At 54.0% G+C, this 18,647-nt stretch overlaps 2 protein-coding genes across 13 annotated transcripts in view; both read right to left on the bottom strand.

The window, feature by feature from the left end:
• Nucleotides 1–335: 335 nt before the first annotated feature.
• On the bottom strand, nucleotides 336–5,121 carry hsd17b10 (hydroxysteroid (17-beta) dehydrogenase 10). Its single transcript, XM_069183422.1, has 6 exons — nucleotides 5,033–5,121; nucleotides 3,957–4,121; nucleotides 3,473–3,637; nucleotides 3,190–3,318; nucleotides 2,589–2,697; nucleotides 336–1,251 (listed from the first exon to the last, which is right to left on the bottom strand). The coding sequence occupies exons 1-6, from the start codon at nucleotides 5,054–5,056 to the stop codon at nucleotides 1,061–1,063; spliced, it is 783 nt and encodes a 260-aa protein (XP_069039523.1). The 5' UTR covers nucleotides 5,057–5,121; the 3' UTR covers nucleotides 336–1,060.
• Nucleotides 5,122–7,179: 2,058 nt separating this feature from the next.
• huwe1 (HECT, UBA and WWE domain containing E3 ubiquitin protein ligase 1) overlaps nucleotides 7,180–18,647 on the bottom strand; it is a 52,430-nt gene continuing 40,962 nt past the window's right edge. For 7 of the 12 annotated variants that reach the window (XM_069183452.1, XM_069183461.1, XM_069183444.1 and 4 more), the window contains 17 exons: nucleotides 17,389–18,136; nucleotides 16,794–16,894; nucleotides 15,820–15,976; nucleotides 15,571–15,704; nucleotides 14,961–15,174; nucleotides 13,364–13,629; nucleotides 11,811–11,910; nucleotides 11,526–11,675; nucleotides 11,127–11,372; nucleotides 10,757–10,874; nucleotides 10,428–10,568; nucleotides 9,992–10,279; nucleotides 9,658–9,763; nucleotides 9,454–9,571; nucleotides 9,028–9,209; nucleotides 8,757–8,947; nucleotides 7,180–8,178 (listed from right to left, as the gene is read on the bottom strand). In XM_069183452.1, the coding sequence (XP_069039553.1) occupies nucleotides 8,076–8,178; nucleotides 8,757–8,947; nucleotides 9,028–9,209; nucleotides 9,454–9,571; nucleotides 9,658–9,763; nucleotides 9,992–10,279; nucleotides 10,428–10,568; nucleotides 10,757–10,874; nucleotides 11,127–11,372; nucleotides 11,526–11,675; nucleotides 11,811–11,910; nucleotides 13,364–13,629; nucleotides 14,961–15,174; nucleotides 15,571–15,704; nucleotides 15,820–15,976; nucleotides 16,794–16,894; nucleotides 17,389–18,136 (3,363 nt within the window). In that variant the 3' untranslated portion in view covers nucleotides 7,180–8,075. The remainder of the gene's footprint in view (nucleotides 8,179–8,756; nucleotides 8,948–9,027; nucleotides 9,210–9,453; nucleotides 9,572–9,657; nucleotides 9,764–9,991; nucleotides 10,280–10,427; nucleotides 10,569–10,756; nucleotides 10,875–11,126; nucleotides 11,373–11,525; nucleotides 11,676–11,810; nucleotides 11,911–13,363; nucleotides 13,630–14,960; nucleotides 15,175–15,570; nucleotides 15,705–15,819; nucleotides 15,977–16,793; nucleotides 16,895–17,388; nucleotides 18,137–18,647) is intronic. The other 5 variants (XM_069183485.1, XM_069183471.1, XM_069183480.1 and 2 more) reach the window with 3 other exon arrangements.

Below are 18,647 nucleotides of genomic sequence, written 5' to 3' on the forward strand. Positions count from 1 at the left end.
CCTAATCCACTGCCGGGCACACACGCAAACTCACCCTGGGGCCAATTTTCCCAGAAGCTTATTAACCCACCAGCATGTCTTCGGACTGTGGGGCGAAACCAGAGCACCAGGGGGAAACCCAAGTGAACACAGGGAGAACATGCAAACTCCACACAGACAGCACCCCAGGAATTGAACCCAGAATTCCCGCACTGTGAGGCAGCAGTGTTAACCCCTGTGCTGCCTGTGAAGTCAAATAATTATTAAATAAAATTCCATTCTACTCGTCAAAGTTCACAGATGACAGTTGTCTTTTACAGGCAAAAAAACTCAGACGAAGCAACTTTCATGAAACGGACGATTTAAAAACTATTTTATTTTTACTATTCAAGAGTAATTTTGTAACTTTACAAGACTTAGTGTAATCATCAGAAACAGCCAGAATTCCTCTCACAGCCCCTGTGTCCAAGATGACTCCAGACTCGATCTCCTGCCCTAGATATGACACAGCAATACAACCAGTTCAATTAATACTAAGCCATCTGCACTGTACCCCTGCTGTCTACCCATCTCTCGGGCCTCTCCTGGTCTGCTGTGTGTGGCCACTACTCTGTGCAAACAAGAGTGGCGCTAACAGAACCCCTCAGTGTTGGAACACACACAGTAGCACAGTGAACGTGGCGAGAGAGACGAGATGATCCCTCATTAACACAACAGGACAGGAGACACAGTGAGAGAGACCACAGGGGAAAAGATCAGTGTGAAACTCAGTTACTGATTTAATGAAATGAGGATGTATTCAGTGCACAGCAACAATTTCAGAGAGTCATGATTTGGTATGATTTTGCCTCTGCAGTCCTTCATACAGGAGCCCCAGTAAGAATCAGTACGCCAGGTGTGCTCCAGTGTTTACAGGGTTCTGATAAGTATCAGGTGTAGATGCAGACACAAAAGCTTTTACAGCAGCAACTGAGACACAGACTCACAGACTCGAGGGCTGTCTTGATATGAAAACTGGACGGTATGTCAGCGAAGGAACTGTGAGAGACTGCGTCTCTCCCCCCGAGCCTCACGCGCCCTCTCAGGGCTGCATGCGGATGGCCCCGTCCAGTCGGATGACCTCTCCGTTGATCATGGGGTTCTCGGTCAGCGCCTGCACCAGGTGGGCGAACTCCGCGGGGTCTCCCAGCCGGCTGGGGAAGGGCACCTGCCGTGCCAGGAAGGTGCGCACCTTCTCAGGTAAGCCCGCCAGGAGAGGGGTGGAGAACAGGCCTGCGAGGGGAGGGAGAGAGGGGTAACCTGCACACACTCTGCTGGCACTGGAGGCCCAAAGGTCAAAGTCCCAGCTCTGCACCACGCCGGAAGAATTCATTTAGAATTCCTCACATTTATATATTGCATTTCTGGACACTCCACTCAGAGCGCTGTACAGGTAATGGGGATCCCCTCCACCCCAACCAGTGTGCGGCCCCACCTGGATGATGCACCAGTCCTCTCTCCACACACCAGCAGAGAGAGCAGAGTGATGAAGCCAGCTCAGAGAGGGGAGTTATCAGGAGGCCATGATGGGTAAAGGACAGGGGGGAAATTTGGCCAGGACACTGGGGGTAACACCCCTACTCTTTTTGAGAAACACCCCGGGATTTTTAATGACCATGGAGAGTCAGGACCTCGGTTTTACGTCTCATTTGAAGGACGGCACCTTTTTACAGTATAGTGTCCCAGTCACTATACTGGGGCCTTAGGACCCACATGGACCGCAGGGTGAGCGCCCCCTACTGGCCCCACTAGGGCAGCAGCCTTAGTTTTTCCCAGGAGGTCTCCCATCCAGGTACTGGCCAGGCTCCCACCTGCTGAGCTCCAGTGGGCTGCCCGTTGTGAGCTGCAGGGCGATACGGCTGCTGGATCACTGACATGCCTTAATTTCTGCACAATTAACCACAGGAATGTCCGAAGTACCGAACAGACGTCAGTCTGTCCAGAACACTGAGGCTCGTGTATTACCTTCTGATCATCAATGTACTGATCAGAGAAGGAGCCGTCAGTGCAGGCTGCAGTAAGAGACAGGGGCTGTGCTTCGACAGAGGCGCTGAGCCGAGCAGGAGGGGGATGGAAGGAGTGGGAGAGATGGGGGCTCAGAAAAGGCTGAAAGAACCAGGCGCAGGGTCTCAAGACTCCAGCGTTCGCTTACTCGGTCACCCCTGTTCAAAGCGGATAGCCCCCAAAAGCAAGAACAGGTACCATAATGTCAGACCAGTGGTTTATACTCTTTAACAAGATCCCACAAACCATTAGAGAAATTCACAAGGTGTTACTACTGTTGGACCAAAGCAGTGGTAACCCACTATTGTGCAAATGATAACATGACCTGGTCAGTTACACACTGAAAACGAAATTTGTTTGTTCAGCAAATTTGTTTTGGGGACATACCTCTACTGCCCCACATGCAATAAAATACAATTAATAGCAGAAAATAACCAATTCCCCTCAGTGTCACCCCCCCTCCAAATGTCTGCCTCAAAACCACTAAATTACGAAATGCAGCAAGAGTTTGAAGGGGAGCTTTAGTCAGTAATACAAACCCTCAACCCCTAGGGGGCAGTACTGACCTGGAGCGATAGTCACCACCCGGATCCCCATGGGTGCCAGGTCACGAGCGATAGGAAGGGTCATTCCCACAATGCCTCCTTTCGAGGCAGAATAGGCAGCCTGACCCACCTGGAGAAAAAGGAAGTCAAGACACACATTGTACAGAGCTGTGCACTAACACTGTATACAGCTGTGTTTAGACAGTGCTGCACAGGTGTGTTTAGCAAGGTGAGGCAGTTCTGCACAGGTGTGTTTAGCAGGCAGTTGTGCCCCGGTGTGTTAAGCAAGGTGAGGCAAGTTCTGCCCCGGTGTGTTTAGCAGGCAGTTCTGCCCAGGTGTGTTTGGCAAGGTGAGGCAGTTCTGCCCAGGTGTGTTTAGCAGGCAGTTCTGCCCAGGTGTGTTTGGCAAGGTGAGGCAGTTCTGCCCAGGTGTGTTTAGCAGGCAGTTCTGCACAGGTGTGTTTAGCAAGGTGAGGCAGTTCTGCCCCGGTGTGTTTGGCAAGGTGAGGCAGTTCTGCCCCGGTGTGTTTGGCAAGGTGAGGCAGTTCTGCCCAGGTGTGTTTGGCAAGGTGAGGCAGTTCTGCCCAGGTGTGTTTGGCAAGGTGAGGCGGTGCTGACAGACCTGCCCGTCAAAGGCAGCCACGCTGGCGGTGTTGATGATCACGCCCCTGTGTCCGTCGGCGTCGGGCTCGTTCTTCCCCATCTCCCCCACTGCCAAGCGGATGACGTTGAAGGTGCCGGCGATGTTCACCTGACAGAGATGCAGAGACGTGGGTGCCGGGAGAGACAGGAGAGAGCAGGCCCTGCCAGTCCTCCGCACCTCTCCATCCACCCTCCTCCCGCCACCCCCCACCCCGCCACCGCCCCCTCTCCCTGCCCCGGTGCCCCAGCGGCCCCCCTCTCACGGTGATGACTCTGGTGAAGTCCTCCAGGCTGTGGGGGAGGTCCTTCTTCATGTTGTAGGTCTTGACCGCGACAGCGATGCCCGCACAGTTGACCGCCAGGTCCAGGCGGCCGAAGCGCTCCTTGGCCATGGAGACAGCCGAGCGGACCTCCGACTCCGATGTCACCTGGAGAGAAGGGGGGATAAGTGCTGCTGCACCAGGACTGAGGCTCAGACAGTCCGCAGGGCTCAGGCCGCACTCACACACACTCTCACCGAGACCAGCCGGCGCGCGTGTCTCACACACACTCTCACCGAGACCAGCCGGCGCGCATGTCTCACACACACACTCACCGAGACCAGCCGGCGCGCGTGTCTCACACACACTCTCACCAAGACCAGCCGGCGCGCGTGTCTCACACACACACTCACCGAGACCAGCCGGCGCTCATGTCTCACACACACTCTCACCGAGACCAGCCGGCGCGCGGGTCTCACACACTCACGTCAGCGGGCGCGAAGGCGCAGCGCTCCCCGAGCTTGTCTGCCAGGCTGGCGCCGTCCGAGCTGGGCAGGTCCAGAATCACGGCGCTGGCCCCCTGACTGACCAGGCGCTCCACTGTGGCCCGGCCCAGACCTGAGGCCCCCCCAGTCACCAGCCCCACCATTCCCTGACACAAAGACACAGACAGGGAGACAGAGAGAGTTCAAGATATAAAACTGTACACAAGTGTCTCAAGATGGCAAAATCCATTGTGAGCTTTCTCTTAAATATCCTGTTACCTACTTTTACTGTACTGGGACTGTAGCTCCTACTGTAACAGGACTGTTCCACTGTACTGGGACTGTAGCTCCTATTGTAACAGGACTGTTCTACTGTACTGGGACTGTAGCCCCTATTGTAACAGGACTGTTCTACTGTACTGGGACTGTAGCTCCTACTGTAACAGGACTGTTCTACTGTACTGGGACTGTAGCTCCTATTGTAACAGGACTGTTCTCCTGTACTGGGACTGTAGCCCCTATTGTAACAGGACTGTTCTCCTGTACTGGGACTGTAGCCCCTATTGTAACAGGACTGTTCTACTGTACTGGGACTGTAGCCCCTATTGTAACAGGACTGTTCTACTGTACTGGGACTGTAGCTAGTAGGACTTTCCAGTGAAGGCACCTGCAGGCAGGTGACGCACGGGTTTAATTTCATGTTTTGCCCAGAACGGAGCTGGACTCGGGCATGAACTGGATTAGAGGCAGTTTTAAGCGCTCACTGATCCCCCCCAATCGCATGAAATGGTGGCGTGTGCTGTAATGTTTTGGTCCCAACTTACAAATATGAATATCAATTCGATAACAAAACATATTTAAAATCTGCTCCATCTTTAAAGAGAATTTAATTCTGACACAACCATACAGGTATTGAAAGGGACTTAACTACTGCACGTTCTTCTTAAAACTGCTCCCACCCTCTCAAACCCGGCCCGACATGAATTAACCCCCGCGCTGTAAATATTAGTACATATTTAAAAAAACATGCAAAGCGCTGCGCCACCGATACTTTCACTCATTTTTCTCTCTCCCTCACCTTGACGCTCCTGATAGCCGCCATCTTTGTCCGCGCTCTCCAACACCTCCCCCTTCTCCGGGACGTAAAATGGGCGGGGTCTCAGCTGGTTACCAGAGCAACGCCGACTCCTCTTGCCAATCCAGGCCGAGGGCTCCGCGAACGCCCCGCCCCCGTGGCAAGACGTACGGCGTCGACTGAATTCACGTTGCTGGTGGATCTGAAACATTTTATCTTGCAATATTAAACTTTAAGAACATAATACGATGATACATTTTGCACACTAGAGGGGAACATCCCCCCCCCCATGCTGTTTTGCACGCCTCCAACACCATAAAAAGCTAATTAGGTCAAAACACATCATCTCCGATCTCAGGCTGAACATCAGTGCAACATGTGATGATTAGACAAACCGTCTGTCTAACTCTCAGGCACAGTCGCCAGTAACCCGACTGGCAACCCAATTATAAATAAGCAATGAAATTACTATTATAATAACTAGCAAACAGGATGGATACCAGAGCTAGAGAAATCTTTCCTGCTACTCATGTAATAATAATAATAATAATAATAATAATAACTCCTTACACTTATATAGCGCTTTTCTGGACACTCCTCTCAAAGCGCTGTACAGGTAATGGGGATCCCCTCCATCCCCACCAGTGTGCAGCCCCACCTGGATGATGCGACGGCAGCCATAGTGCGCCAGTACACTCGCCACACTTCAGCTATCAGTGGGGATAACAGAGTGATGTAGCCAATTCATAGAGGGGGATTATCAGGAGGCCATGATTGGTAAGGGCCAATGGGAAATTTGGCCAGGGCACTGGCCAAAGGGGTAACACCCCTACTCTTTTCAAGAAACGCCCTGGGATTTTTAATGACCACAGAGAGTCAGGACCTCGGTTTTACATCTTATCCGAAGGACAGCACCTGTTTACAGTATAGTGTCCCTGTCACTATATTGGGGCATTAGGACCCACATGGACCACAGGGTGAGCAGCCCCTGCTGGCCCCACTAACACCTCTTCCAGAAGCAACCTTAGTCTTTCCCAGGAGGTCTCCCATCCAGGTACTGGCCAGGCTCCCACCTGCTGAGCTTCAGTGGGCTGCCAGCTGCGAGTTGCAGGGTGATATGGCTGCTGGCCGTATGTATTACCAAACTACTCTCCAAGCGATGGCCTGTGAAACATTCAATTCCTGACAGAGCGCTCCTACCTCAGCACTGTCGACACAGAACGCTGGCGAGAGCTACACGCGCCCCTGGGCGGGCAGGTCAGCGGTTGCCCGGCGCCTGTCCAGGACGGAGCCAGGCCCAGGCACCGGGGCAGGAGGCTCGGCCGAGGAGCCCAACGTGCGAAGCTGCCATCTGTCATCTGCCCCATGATGACCGAGCGCCTCCAAGTCAGACTCCGGTGCCCAAGCTCGGGTGAGCTGGGCCAGCCATTGCTTTTTAAAGGTATCGTTCCAGGGGTCTGCGGGTGTCCTACCCCGCTGTGTAGTGAGGACCGCCCGCTGGGACAGGAGTGCAGCCAGGTCAGCAGAGCTGCGCTCTCATTACTGAGAAGGAAAGAGTGACTCTCCTGTGCCCGTGGTATGACAGACCCGTACACACACACAGACACGTTCCCAGAGCCTCCAATTCCTGCCCACTCGCCTTTTATATTTCCACACCCAGAGCGGTAATTCTGCCTATTTAACCGCTGCATTAATTAGTCTTCACCTAGCAACACAGGTGTGAAAACTAGATTTACTCAGCTGCTATCCCAGGTTCCAGTTAAAGGAGCGGCTTCCAATACGGTGTCGCTCAGGAGAAACGACAAGAGTTCCACTTAAAACGGGGTCTGGTGCCAGGAAACCTGGAGTGTGGAGAGTGCGATATCCCTGCAGCTTTGTGCTGAAGTCCTTCGACAGGTTCTTTCAGATAAGTTCCCCATAACCCTCACAGCAGCGGACCAGAGCCTGACTGCCATGAATGTGCCCCACAAGGGAATGATTTAAGAGGATTCAGGGCTCAGGGGGTGAAGTACAAACTGGTCTCGGGGTATCAGAACCTCAGTGTGGTGGAAGAAACCCACCCTCCGCACACTGAACCTCAGTCACTTCCCTGTATAAGCTGGGCAGCACTGGCGCTTCCTAACTGGGAGGAAAAAACACAGAAATGGGGCTGTGGGATGACGGAGTTCATACTTTATTAATCGGGATGAATTCATTAGCTGTTATTTGGGGCACAATGCCAGGGGCGACGCCAAAGCTGGGGGAGGGGGTAGCAAACGCCTCAGTAAAAGCCCACAAACAGAACCAGGACCCAGACAAGAACAGTGTCCCTGATCCACCCAGAGGTCCAACACATCCCTGCCCCTGCAGAAACAGCCGAGGACCCACAGCGGTGTTCTTCTCTTAAGTCATTTTTAATAACAATAATATTTTTCATACAGGTGCACTTTTTATTTTTTGTCATTTCTTTGCAAAAAAATCATTTTCAAACTCACATATTTACTTGTCTATTTTCATTTCACCTTTTGTTTTTTTTACCCCCCAAGCTCAAAAATAGACGGGCTGCAAACCCAGGACAGAAGGCTGGAACCTAGTGACTCGCGCTGCTTCTCTGGAAACCCCCCGAGGAGGAGCCGCCGATCGAAATTCTTCATCATCTTCGTCTTCTTCATACCAGCGCACGAAGTACTCGCACCCCCGCGCCATATTCCCACCCTCCCCACCCGGCAAACAAAAAAAAATCTAATCAAAAGGGTTGAACTTCTTTTCTTAGTTTTGCCCTTTCAGTTGCTCAAGACACGTCAGCTAGGAAAAGTCTCTCTCCAGGCACAAAGCATCCCCATTAACATCCGGTAAAACCACAGGAAATAAAGTCTCGTTCCTCGTTATCCTCTGCGTCGCAGTCTCTCGATCTCTTCCTCTCTCGCCACCCCTCTCCGTCCCAGGCCGTGCAGAGAGAGAGAGAGAGGCTCTGCTGGGGTAGGGTGTCTGTGCACTCGTCCTTCTCGCCTGTCCATCAATGTCTCTGCCTGCTCGCCTGTCTGTCTTTCTGTCCACGTCGGTCGGTCTACGCCAGTCCGAAGCCCTCGGAGCACTCCTGGATGGCCAGCAGCAGCATGTGTCTCAGTTTCTCGTAGCTCTCGTAAGCAGGCAGGTCCAGCTGGTTAAAACTGCAGATGGAGCCGGAAACAAAGAATCAGTACTGGAGTAAGAAGACGCAACCCAGCAAATATTTCAGTTCAACTCATGGAGGTACACTGCGTAAACAGAGTGCATACAGGTGTGTCTGTCAGTGGAGTAGAGGGTATATACTGCTCAGGTCAGTGTATATTACCAGGTGTGTGCAGAAGGCAGTCTGTCAGTGGAGTAGAGGGTATATACTGCTCAGGTCAGTGTATATTACCAGGTGTGTGCAGAAGGCAGTCTGTCAGTGGAGTAGAGGGTATATACTGCTCAGGTCAGTGTATATTACCAGGTGTGTGCAGAAGGCAGTCTGTCAGTGGAGTAGAGGGTATATACTGCTCAGGTCAGTGTATATTACCAGGTGTGTGCAGAAGGCAGTCTGTCAGTGGAGTAGAGGGTATATACTGCTCAGGTCAGTGTATATTACCAGGTGTGTGCAGAAGGCAGTCTGTCAGTGGAGTAGAGGGTATATACTGCTCAAGTCAGTGTATATTACCAGGTGTGTGCAGAAGGCAGTCTGTCAGTGGAGTAGAGGGTATATACTGCTCAGGTCAGTGTATATTACCAGGTGTGTGCAGAAGGCAGTCTGTCAGTGGAGCGGTCGTCACGGTGGATCTGAAATTTCTGGATTCCGTTCATGCCTTCCAAGGCGGCAAAGCCCTGGAGCGGGACCTTAGAAGTGCCTGTAACGAACTGGAGGAACTTGGCCCGGTCCGCCTGGTCAAAAGAGCGCAGGGCCCTCCAGAACCACTGGATCTGAGCAAGAGAGAGACGGTATTAATGAATGCGCTGTGCCGTATTCATAGAGGAGGGATGCACACAGCAAGCCAGGGTACCTGTATGGAGCTGGACTGGTACTTGTGGTACTCCGTGTTGGCCTTGAGGTCGTCGATGTCGATGGTGGGCAAGCCGGAAATGAGCAGCTCCAGCTCCTGCTCCGTGAAGATCGAGATCAGGCGCTTCGGGATGATCTCGTAGAAACCTTCCAGGAATGCCGCCAGCTGCTTCCGGATAGCTCCTGCACAGAACAGAGGTGGGGGTGGAGAAAGGCATGTTCATCCAGGCCAGAGTCAGCACAGGTGAAAGGTCAAAGGCCATGCTCCCCTCCCAAAAACACATCTAATCACCATTCCTTCAGTTTCCTCACTTTTTTGCCCATCAAGTTTTCCAACCCTTCCCAAAGCACAGATAGCCATTTTGTAAAAATGGACGTCCATTTTTAACTCCACTACACAGGAAGTGCGCGTGCGCCTTTCCCTCACCTGTCATCTTCATCTGGCAGACCAGGTGGACGTACTCCTTCTTGTTCTCCTCCGTCACCAAGATATTGGCTCCGTTGGGCTTTAGATCCCTCACCTCGCACACGCCGAACTCCTGGACCTGAAGCAGGGACAGAACGGAGACTGAATAAGCACTGCCCTACACACACGAGGCGCTGAGAGAGGGCTGTGGGCGGCGCCTGGTACCTCAGTGCTGAAGGTGAGCTCGTAGCCCAGCGTGGACACGTCGTTCTCCAGCAGGTATACCAGGCCCTGGTAAAAATGGTAATCTTCACTCTCCATGTCCGTGTACCTGTCAGAGAGACAAGCATGGAGCCAAGAGCGACACACAAGTAGGGACAGGGCGGAAGATCTTGGAAGCCTAGCCTTAACTGTGCACAAACATTTTCTGGCATATTAGCCATGAATGACAGATTAGAAAGGCACCTCCTTCACTCTTTTAAGGGTCCTCTGGTTTCGGAAGAGTGCAGGGTGCCGTGTGGTTCAGGAGAGCCCGAGGGGTGTGCTCCAGGTACTGTACCTGACACTCTTGCCCAGGATGTGCTTGTAGAAGCTCCGGGTGAAGTAGCACTCCAGCAGGCGGTTGTCATACACGGCCTTGGCGACGACGCGGCCCACGAACTTGAAGTAGCTGAGGTGGTTGGGGTTGCAGTGCGAGGAGGGGTTGATGGTGTAGGTGACGCGGTCTCCGGGAGAGGTGCGGAACAGCGCGTACATGGGGTTGAACATCTCCCGGGAGATTATCATGTACCACTCTCGCAACAGGCCCCCCGCGTCCTGACCTTCTTCACCCTCGAACACGATGTAGCTGAGACGGGGAGAGAAATGAGGGCTGATTACAGTTACACCAACACAGGAATGGGCAAACAGGTACACTGAGTGTGTACAGCATGTTTATCTGCATTATAGCATCTCAGTATTCTAGTGTTGCAGTGTCTCAGGGTGGGGAGACTCACAGCCTGTTCTTCATCTCTTCAGGGCTCTTGCGGTGCAGCTCACGGTACGAGTCCTCGAAGACATGGTCCCTGCGCACGTGTACCGCCATGTCCTCCTTCCTCAGCCCCTCGTCCAGGCGCTCCAGCTCTTGGCGGAAATACCTGGACGAAGAAAGGACGGGAGAAGGAGGGAAGAGTGTTCAGATCCGGCTGCCACACGGGCTGAGCCCTGAAGCTGACAAGCGAGGAGACGCGCAGGAACGGCCTGGGGGAGAAAGAGCGGGGAAAAAAACAGGCAGAAAACATAAAAGGAGGTGTTCAGAAAAAGCAGAGAGCGAACTCAGCCCTACTTGCGCTTGACGTCGAAGTCGAGGATGCGGATGTAGTCGACCAGCACGGCGAAGGGGCCGTCGGCCAGGTGAGTGGTGGACTGGCGCAGGATCTGGTTCAGAACGGTCCGGTGGGTCTCTGCAGACAGAGGAGGAGGAGGAGGAGGGCAGGGGAGTCAACAGATGTACTGCGTTGAGACTGGTGTAGAACGTAAGTCACTGTCCCTGCAGCAGGGTCTCAGTGTTTCAAGACCTGGATGTGTGCACCGGTCTCAGTGCGTCTGCCTGCAGAATTCTTCCCACTATTCCCCGAGGTATTGGCCCCAGTTTTTGTCCCTTTAACTGCCCTGATTTCTTTCCGGCACGTGTGGGCAAATGCGCGTGCGCTCACCGGCGAAGCGGAGGAACTTCTGGGTGTCGGGCGGGAGGTTGGCCGAGATGTGCATGGAGGAGGGCTCCCGGGAGAAGAAGGGGTCGAGCGAGGAAGGCGTGGCAGGGGTGAGGGGCGCGGGCGACAGCGGGGGCGGCTCGTCCTTGATGTGCGCCAGCTGGCTCTCCCGCGTGTCGCGCACGGGCGGCTTGCTCTCCCGCTCCGTGGCGTGGACCAGGAAGAAGGCCTCCACGGCTGGCTGGAGGACTGAGGTCGCGGGAGGGAGGAGAGCAGAGAAAAAGACAGGTTAACACGCACATAGAAGTCGGTTACGTTATCACGCACTTCAACAGAACCAAGTGTGATGGGGAAAAAAAAGTGCATGATGTGCAGTATGCACAGCGTGTGCGCGTGTCTCACCCAGTACAGCATGCTGGTCATGTGATTCCTCCAGCTCCTTCAGACACTCTCCCAGCATGTCCCACAGCTCGTCCAATAGGAGCTGCTCACTCAGGAGGGGCAGGTCAGGCAGCTTCTCCTCGCGCTCCGATTGGGCACTGTTCTCTCCACCTACACGGCAACATCATCAACAACACAACCGTAAGGTACCGAAGATCACCACCCACACTGCAGTCTCAAAATACACTGGCATCTGTCCCAGCCACCTACACAACGCAAGAACTTGAGATATCTGGGTTTTCTAACCTAGACTGGAGGACTCCTGGCCCAGGGGGGACGGCTGGTCCACATCCATTGGCGAGTCATCTCTCTGGGCAGGAGGGGGCTCCGAGACGGCAGCCTCCGACTGGGAGAGAGAGAGAGTGGGAGGAGGCAGGAACAGGCAGTAAGGATGATTGGAAAAGCATTGGGAGAGAGAGACAGGGAAACAGGTTAATACAGAAAACCACATTCAGCCAGCTTGCAAATCTGCAACCAGTGACTGACTGCCATGCACAGCCACACAACAACAGACAGCCTGAGAAAAATGTGCAGAGAAAGGAATCCACAAAGAGACAGATGAACAGATAAGAGAGAGAGACATGAAAAATGAGTATTCAAGGAAAAAAAAAGAAAAGAGACGAGAGCAAGAGACAAGGGGACAGGAGGCAGTACTGCTTTGTTTGCGAGAAGGAAAATCAGGCTATGAATCACACTGTTCAGCCATTCAGTGAGCATGCGTCAGTCAGTGTGCAATCCCAGCCAGGGTCCGTCAGTGGTCATCTCGGGCAGCCAGTGTGTCAGTCGGTCAAGTCCGCCAGCACGTCAAGAAATGAGTGTGTATGCAGGTGTCTGCATGTCTTGCTTCTCTGTCAAGATGAACTGAACGGAATATTTCCGTTTCACATGTGGTGCACAGGGTATGTGGACGTTCCAGTATTAATTTCTAACTCACTCCACTGTAAATCAAAGAGAAACTGACAAAAACTTAAATTAAGTCAAACCAAACAAGTCCCCGCTCAAGTTCAATCATAAACAGCTCCTCCCTTTCATAATGATGGCTCAGCCCAATGAGAACAGCCTCTCATAACTCGCCCGAGAGGGGCGTGCTGTGACAACACGAAGGGCCACTCGCACGGCCGTATTTATGGACGTCACTCCAGACTTCACCCACTGGCCCTGCCCTGACAGCTGCATTCAGGCAAACGCCTCACATTCCTGGAGGAAAGCAGACTGATCTAAACAGTGGCTCAACCACAGCGCGGAGGTCGCAGCTCACATACAAATTCTGGCACAGATTCAGTCATTTTCCACATTCTCTGACCTTGGTTCCCCGTTTGACAGGTGGTACAAGCGTTTTGGGGGGTATCTGGCCCAAAACTATTATTGCAACACTCCTTTATTTTTACAGCCTTCCTGAAACCCTTGTCCGTCATCCCATGGTAGAGGATGAGTAGTAAATAACAGGCAGAGCCTATCGATAGAGCCTGCCTCATGTTTGTCCTTGACCTCTCCCTTCTGCTCGGGGACAGTAACCCTCGGGCAGCCCTCAGGGTCCTCTCACACGGGACCATTCAGCCACAGCCCTGGCAAACAGGATCCAAAACGCAGGACAGGCTGGCGACCTAGCCCTCCCCAAACCAGACTTGTGTTGGTGTAGCTTCCCTCTAGCCTCTCCAACGGTCACTTTGGCCTCAGAGGTCAACGGCGCGACCCAGGAGCCCGAGGGCCCGTCGAGAGGGCCAGCAGCGGCGGCGGCGATGGTGGTGGAGGCGTCGGCGGCGGAGGGAAGGGCTGGGGGGGGCGCGGCTCATGCTAACCGTAGCGGAGCTGGCCGTGCCAGGGAGGGCGACGCTCGGAGCGCCGGCAGCGGCGGCGGCGGCAGCAGCAGCGGGGGGCGTGGAGCCCGCGGGGGAGGCAGCCGCAGGGGCCGTGCTGGGAGCGGTCGTGCCGGCAGGGGCGGGGCCCTGCTGCAGGCGGCGGGCACGCTGCCCTTCCCTCACCATCTGGATGATGGCGTCAGCCTCCGCTTCCAGCTGCCGGACCGCCGCCTGGATACTGCTGGCAGAGCCCAGGCTGGAGGAGCCTGACGGGGAGGAAGAGAGAGAGTTTATTATCCCCAGGGGAAAATTATAACGGATACACACTGTTCCTGAACATCTGAATACAAGACGGAGACATCACATCTACTGTACATGCATAACTCATTACAGGAAAGAAAACAAGTCATGACATTTTACACATCGTTTAACAGTCACAGCATAAATGGCTTATACTGACCCCCTGCCATGTCCCCTTGCCATTTAACTGCTTTAATAGATAAGGGAACAGATGAATATTTGTATGGCTCTGATCTACGACAGAGGGAGTGAGTGAGCATGTAGGAGGGGGAAGGAAGCAAACGAAGGCTATTAATAAACTGTGGCTGGTGTGCGCAGAGAGGCAGGGACAGCTCCTAACAAGTTAGCACCGTCAGGAGTGCTTTCTCGCTAAACGAGTACAGAGTGCAATCAGCCTGGCCTGGCTGCGTGCGTCCCGCCAGCAACACCGGGTCGACGAGGCAGGGTCGTGCCGCGGTAACGGAGGGGAAACCTCAGGAGAGCATCTTCTCAAGCCACAGGGAAATCTCAGAGAATGAAGGTGTTAGGTTCTGTTTTTTTTTTTATTCCCTTCCTGTGCGAGGTGGGTGTGTCCCTAAACTGGGTCTCTTCTCTGGATTGGCTGAACAGAGCGGTCCGGTACGGGACATCCGGAGGGTGTGTGTGTGTGGAAGAGAGGCGGGAGAAGAAACAGCGAACACGCCAGGCGTATCGGATGTGTTTTCTTAGCAGCGGTGTAGGGCTGGGATTGTTGTGGTATCCGCGTTTTTTTTAACGTTTTCCGTTATAGCTTAGTTTAGACGGAGTAGAGAGCTTGCGCAAGACTTTGCTTTGGCTTTGCCACCCCTTTCTTGGGAGTCAGGTTTAGAGGGTATTGGGTTGTAGAATAGTGTAATTAGTGTTTTTTTGTTTGTGCATTTCCGTCCGTTAAACCCTGGCATATGTTAATCCCCATTCGCCCCTAGACTGAGCTATGCTGGGGACGTAACAAGGGCAAAGCTGGTCTTCATAAAATCAGGCCCAACAATGACCCCCTGCCCCCCTTCTGATAAGACCAGCAAACTTTCACTTCTTGAAGAAAAACCCAGGCTACACAAACCCCATCGTACAACAACTTGGTCACGCAGGAATGTTCATTCAGCCTGACGCCTCTCAGGTGTGGGAGAGGGGAGCCTTCGCCCCCGAGACAGGAAATCTAGTGAAGCCGTAAAAGTCACTACACAAGAGTAACTGGACCGGGGCTCCCCAGGACCGGGCCTGGAGACCCCTGCTCTACAGGACCCCAGGGTTCCCCAAGCGGGACAGGCAGTGTAGTTACCCAGTCTGCCGGTCTGCTTGGCCTTCTTGTTGGCTCTGCGCGTGTCCTCCCTCAGTTGGATGATGACCTGCAGGACCCTCAGGAAGAACTTCTGCGTGGAGGTCTTGGAGGTCAGCGAGCTCATGGAGGGCAGCTGCAGCTCACGGCCGCCCAGCGTGCGCTTCTGCGTCGCCACGATCACCACGTTCTCCGCCGTGTCGAACCTACGCCCCCGCCCGCGCGCGCACACACAAACACACAGGTTAACACCACGGAGATGATAAAACAGCCATTACAGAACACTGCATGCGTCCAGGTTCCTATATGTGCAGTGTTAAGCAGCGTCTGAGTTTGTCTTGATCAATATCTCCGCGCATTGGTACTAGTGACTCTGCGGTTGTCTCTCTCTCAGTGTGCCAGTACTCGCTGTTTGTATATCTCTCTTGGCGTGTCTGTATCCACACCTCTTTCTATATCAAGGCCTCTCTGGGTCAGTATAAATCTCCGTGTGTCCGTATCAGCTCCTGTGTTAGGATCTCTCTCCATGTGTCCGGATCAGAGCTTATCCTGTCGGCAGCCGCCTCCTTTTCTCCGTCTCGCTCTGAAGTCTTTCCCACTAGACCCATCCTCACCTGCTGGTCATCTTGCCCTTCAAAGGTGTGCTGTGTGGAGCGTCGTTTGGTGTGCCATCAGGGGAGTGGGCATCTGCCTGTGCTCTCCTCTGCTGCTCCAGGTTGTACTCTCTCAACTCTGCCAGGAGAGTGCCTGAGGAAGAGCAACAGGGAAGCATTACTCCAGGTAACCTGCTGTACGGCAGCACTGAAAAGGTGAACGAACGGCCGCTGGGTTCACTGTGCCCGGGCACATCAGCAGTACGGACCGATCTGTTTACAGAGGGTGTAGCCCAGCTGTCGGGCTCCGCTGAGCAGCAGCCTCAACACCGTGTCTCGGGTCGCTGCGTCGCCCCGCGACAGCTGCAGCAGGATGTTGGCTGCATCCTCCAGACCCTCCTCTGAGCAGGAGTGTGACGTCAGGACCTGCACACACACAAAGCAACACTATCAGCACAGGAACCGAATCGGACACACGGCAACGATCTTTTGCTGCTGGAAGAGGTGTTAGTGGGGCCAGCAGGGGTCGCTCACCCTGCGGTCCATGTGGGTCCTAATGCCCCAGTGTAGTGACGGGGACACTATACTGTAAACAGGCTCCGTCCTTCGGATGAGACGTAAAACCAAGGTCCTGACTCTGTGGTCATTAAAAATCCCAGGGTGCTTCTCGAAAAGAGTGTCCTGGCCAAAATTTCCCATTGGCCCTTACCAATCATGGCCTCCTAATAATCCCCCTCTATGAACTGGCTACATTACTCTGCTCTCCTCCCCACTGACAGCTGATGTGTGGGGAGCGTTCTGGCGCACTATGGCTGCCGTCGCATCATCCAAGGGGGGGCTGCACATTGGTGGTGGTGGAGGGGATCCCCATTACCTGTAAAGCGCTTTGAGTGGAGTGTCCAGAAAAAGCGCTATATAAGTGTAAGCAATTATTATTATTATTATTATGAACAGAAAATCCTTAGTCACCCATCACCTCAAGATTCAGCAGAAATATTTTCATTAGCATAAATATATCTGAATACATGAATACATGAAAACTGGCTCTCCTGCAACAAGTCACTGTCCATGCAGATGTACTCCATCCACAATAAAATATCCAAGTCCTGCTCACAACAGCCTGCAGCTCACGATAATTCCCCAAACCGCAGTGAAACGGGTGTCTGATCGCCATGGCAGCGGGATGCATTTGCCCCCCGTCCTTGTGCATCATCGCCCACCTCGGGGTCCAACTGCCTCTCACCTCCACAGAGAGCTGGAGCTGCTTCTCCGTCAGCCCCGTGGAGGCCATCTTGCTGTCGCCCACGGGGTCCGAACTGCGCACTGGGGACCGAGACTTGACACCTGAGAGAGAGAACAGGGCGAGCACGACAACATGAGGAGGACCAAGGGCAAGAGGCGGCTTGTCGTTCGATTCGCGAGCATCTAATCCCCGCGTGTCCCTGAGGGAAGCCAGGGTATATCGGCTTCAGCAGCGACACGCGAAGGTCGGATAAAGACGTGGAAAAGAGAGGGAGACAAAAGGGCTAAAGAGAGGTACAGAGGAAGACCCGACATTAAGATGCCAATTATTAACAATGATACACACCGGACATTTAGCAAATCAATACACACTGACACCAACTGGGCATCGCTATGCACAATAAAGCTGGCATGAAATGCTGACACAAAAATCATACACAACCTAATCCGACCGTTTCCATGAGTCTACGTGCATCTCAGTGGCGCAGGACAGCAACAGATGCGCTAGAACGTTTGGCACAGAAAGCCCCGGCTGGGGCGCGCGTGACGTCAAGATACCGGTACCCACTGAGCGGCCTGCCACGGCAGTTTCTTACCAACAGGTGTCGCTGTAGCAGCAGGGGCGGCGGCGGCGGAGGGCGGCTGCGTGGGCGCGACGGCAGCAGCGGGCTGTGATGGAGCCAGGGGGACGGCGGCCGAACCGGGGGCTCCAGCGGCCGTGGCGGGCGCCCCGGCGGCCGGGGTGGGGGCAGCAGCAGGAGTGGACGGGGCGGGGGCAGAGGCCGCGGGGGCCGCGGGGTGCCCAGGCCCGGGTGGCACTTCGGTGGCTTTGTTGTCAGGCAGAGCTATGGAAATGAGCGACAGCAGGCGCAGGAGTTTCTCGGTGAGCAGCGAGCTCCGGCGAATCACCGGATGGGAGAGCATGTTCATCAGCTGGCCCAGAGGGGAGGCCTCAAGACTGCCCTGCGCGCCTTCCGACTCCCCGGCGCCCCCCAGCGGCAGGGTCTTCATGGACGCCTTGCCCTTGCGGCTCACGTTCATGTTGTCAAGTTTGACCAGGAGATCCCAAAAGTCCGTGGAGATCCCGAGGGCCTGTAGGGTGCCGCCACAAGTCAGGGAGGTGGGCTGGGGGGAGGTAGGGGTGGGCGCGGGCGTGGTTGAGGACGGGGTCTGCAGAGGGGTGGGGAGGGAGCTGGGCTGGCAGGGGGCTCGACCACCCCCTCCCCCGCCCCCTCCTCCTCCTCCTCCTCCTCCACCCCCACCGCACAGGCGATCCCGGGGGTCGGGGTCACAGGTCGAGGGCAGGTCTTTACAGCGCTGCTGGGTGAAGTGGCTGGGGAACACCTGGTAAGAGAGAGATCGAGAAACTGCTGAGGGGAGGCATCAGGTGTTTTCAGAGAGACAGAACTAAAAGACAAGACAGGAAAGTGAGCAAGAGAGAGAAAACTTGCTCAGAGACTTAGTCAAAAAGTAAGACTGGGCGTGATACAGTCAGAATCTTACAGTCAAAAAAAAAAGAGACTTTTCTAAGGAAACAGTTATTTCAAGGTAGACGGAACCATCCTAACAGTATTTGACTGAAAGTGTATTAACATGCTGTCTCACTCACGGTTTGGTAACATCAGGATTTTAATAGGCTGGAAAAACTAGTCAAATGAAGCAGCAAACCAAATCGCCTTTCATGTTCTCTACAAACGGGGGGTGGCAAAGAAAGCAATGTGTATTATGGATCGTCTCTCTCTGCCCCTCGGCTGCGAGTTCATACTCCTCCCCCTTCAGGAGACGCCTCTGCGTCCCCAGGTCTAATACTAACAGACCCAGAAAATCTTTCATCCCCACTGCAAACTCTTTTTCA

Source organism: Lepisosteus oculatus, chromosome 2 (genome assembly GCF_040954835.1).
Source record: "Lepisosteus oculatus isolate fLepOcu1 chromosome 2, fLepOcu1.hap2, whole genome shotgun sequence".
In the NCBI taxonomy this organism is placed as follows: domain Eukaryota; kingdom Metazoa; phylum Chordata; class Actinopteri; order Semionotiformes; family Lepisosteidae; genus Lepisosteus; species Lepisosteus oculatus.

Excerpts from the sequence above, each read along its gene's own strand:
- hsd17b10 (XM_069183422.1), bottom strand. The coding sequence starts at position 5,056 with ATGGCGGCTATCAGGAGCGTCAAG. Across the intron at positions 3,638-3,956 it reads GCGCCTTCGCGCCCGCTGAC|GTGACATCGGAGTCGGAGGT; the intron begins GTGAGTGTGTGA and ends CCTTCTCTCCAG. Across the intron at positions 2,698-3,189 it reads TGGCTGCCTTTGACGGGCAG|GTGGGTCAGGCTGCCTATTC; the intron begins GTCTGTCAGCAC and ends CTTTTTCTCCAG.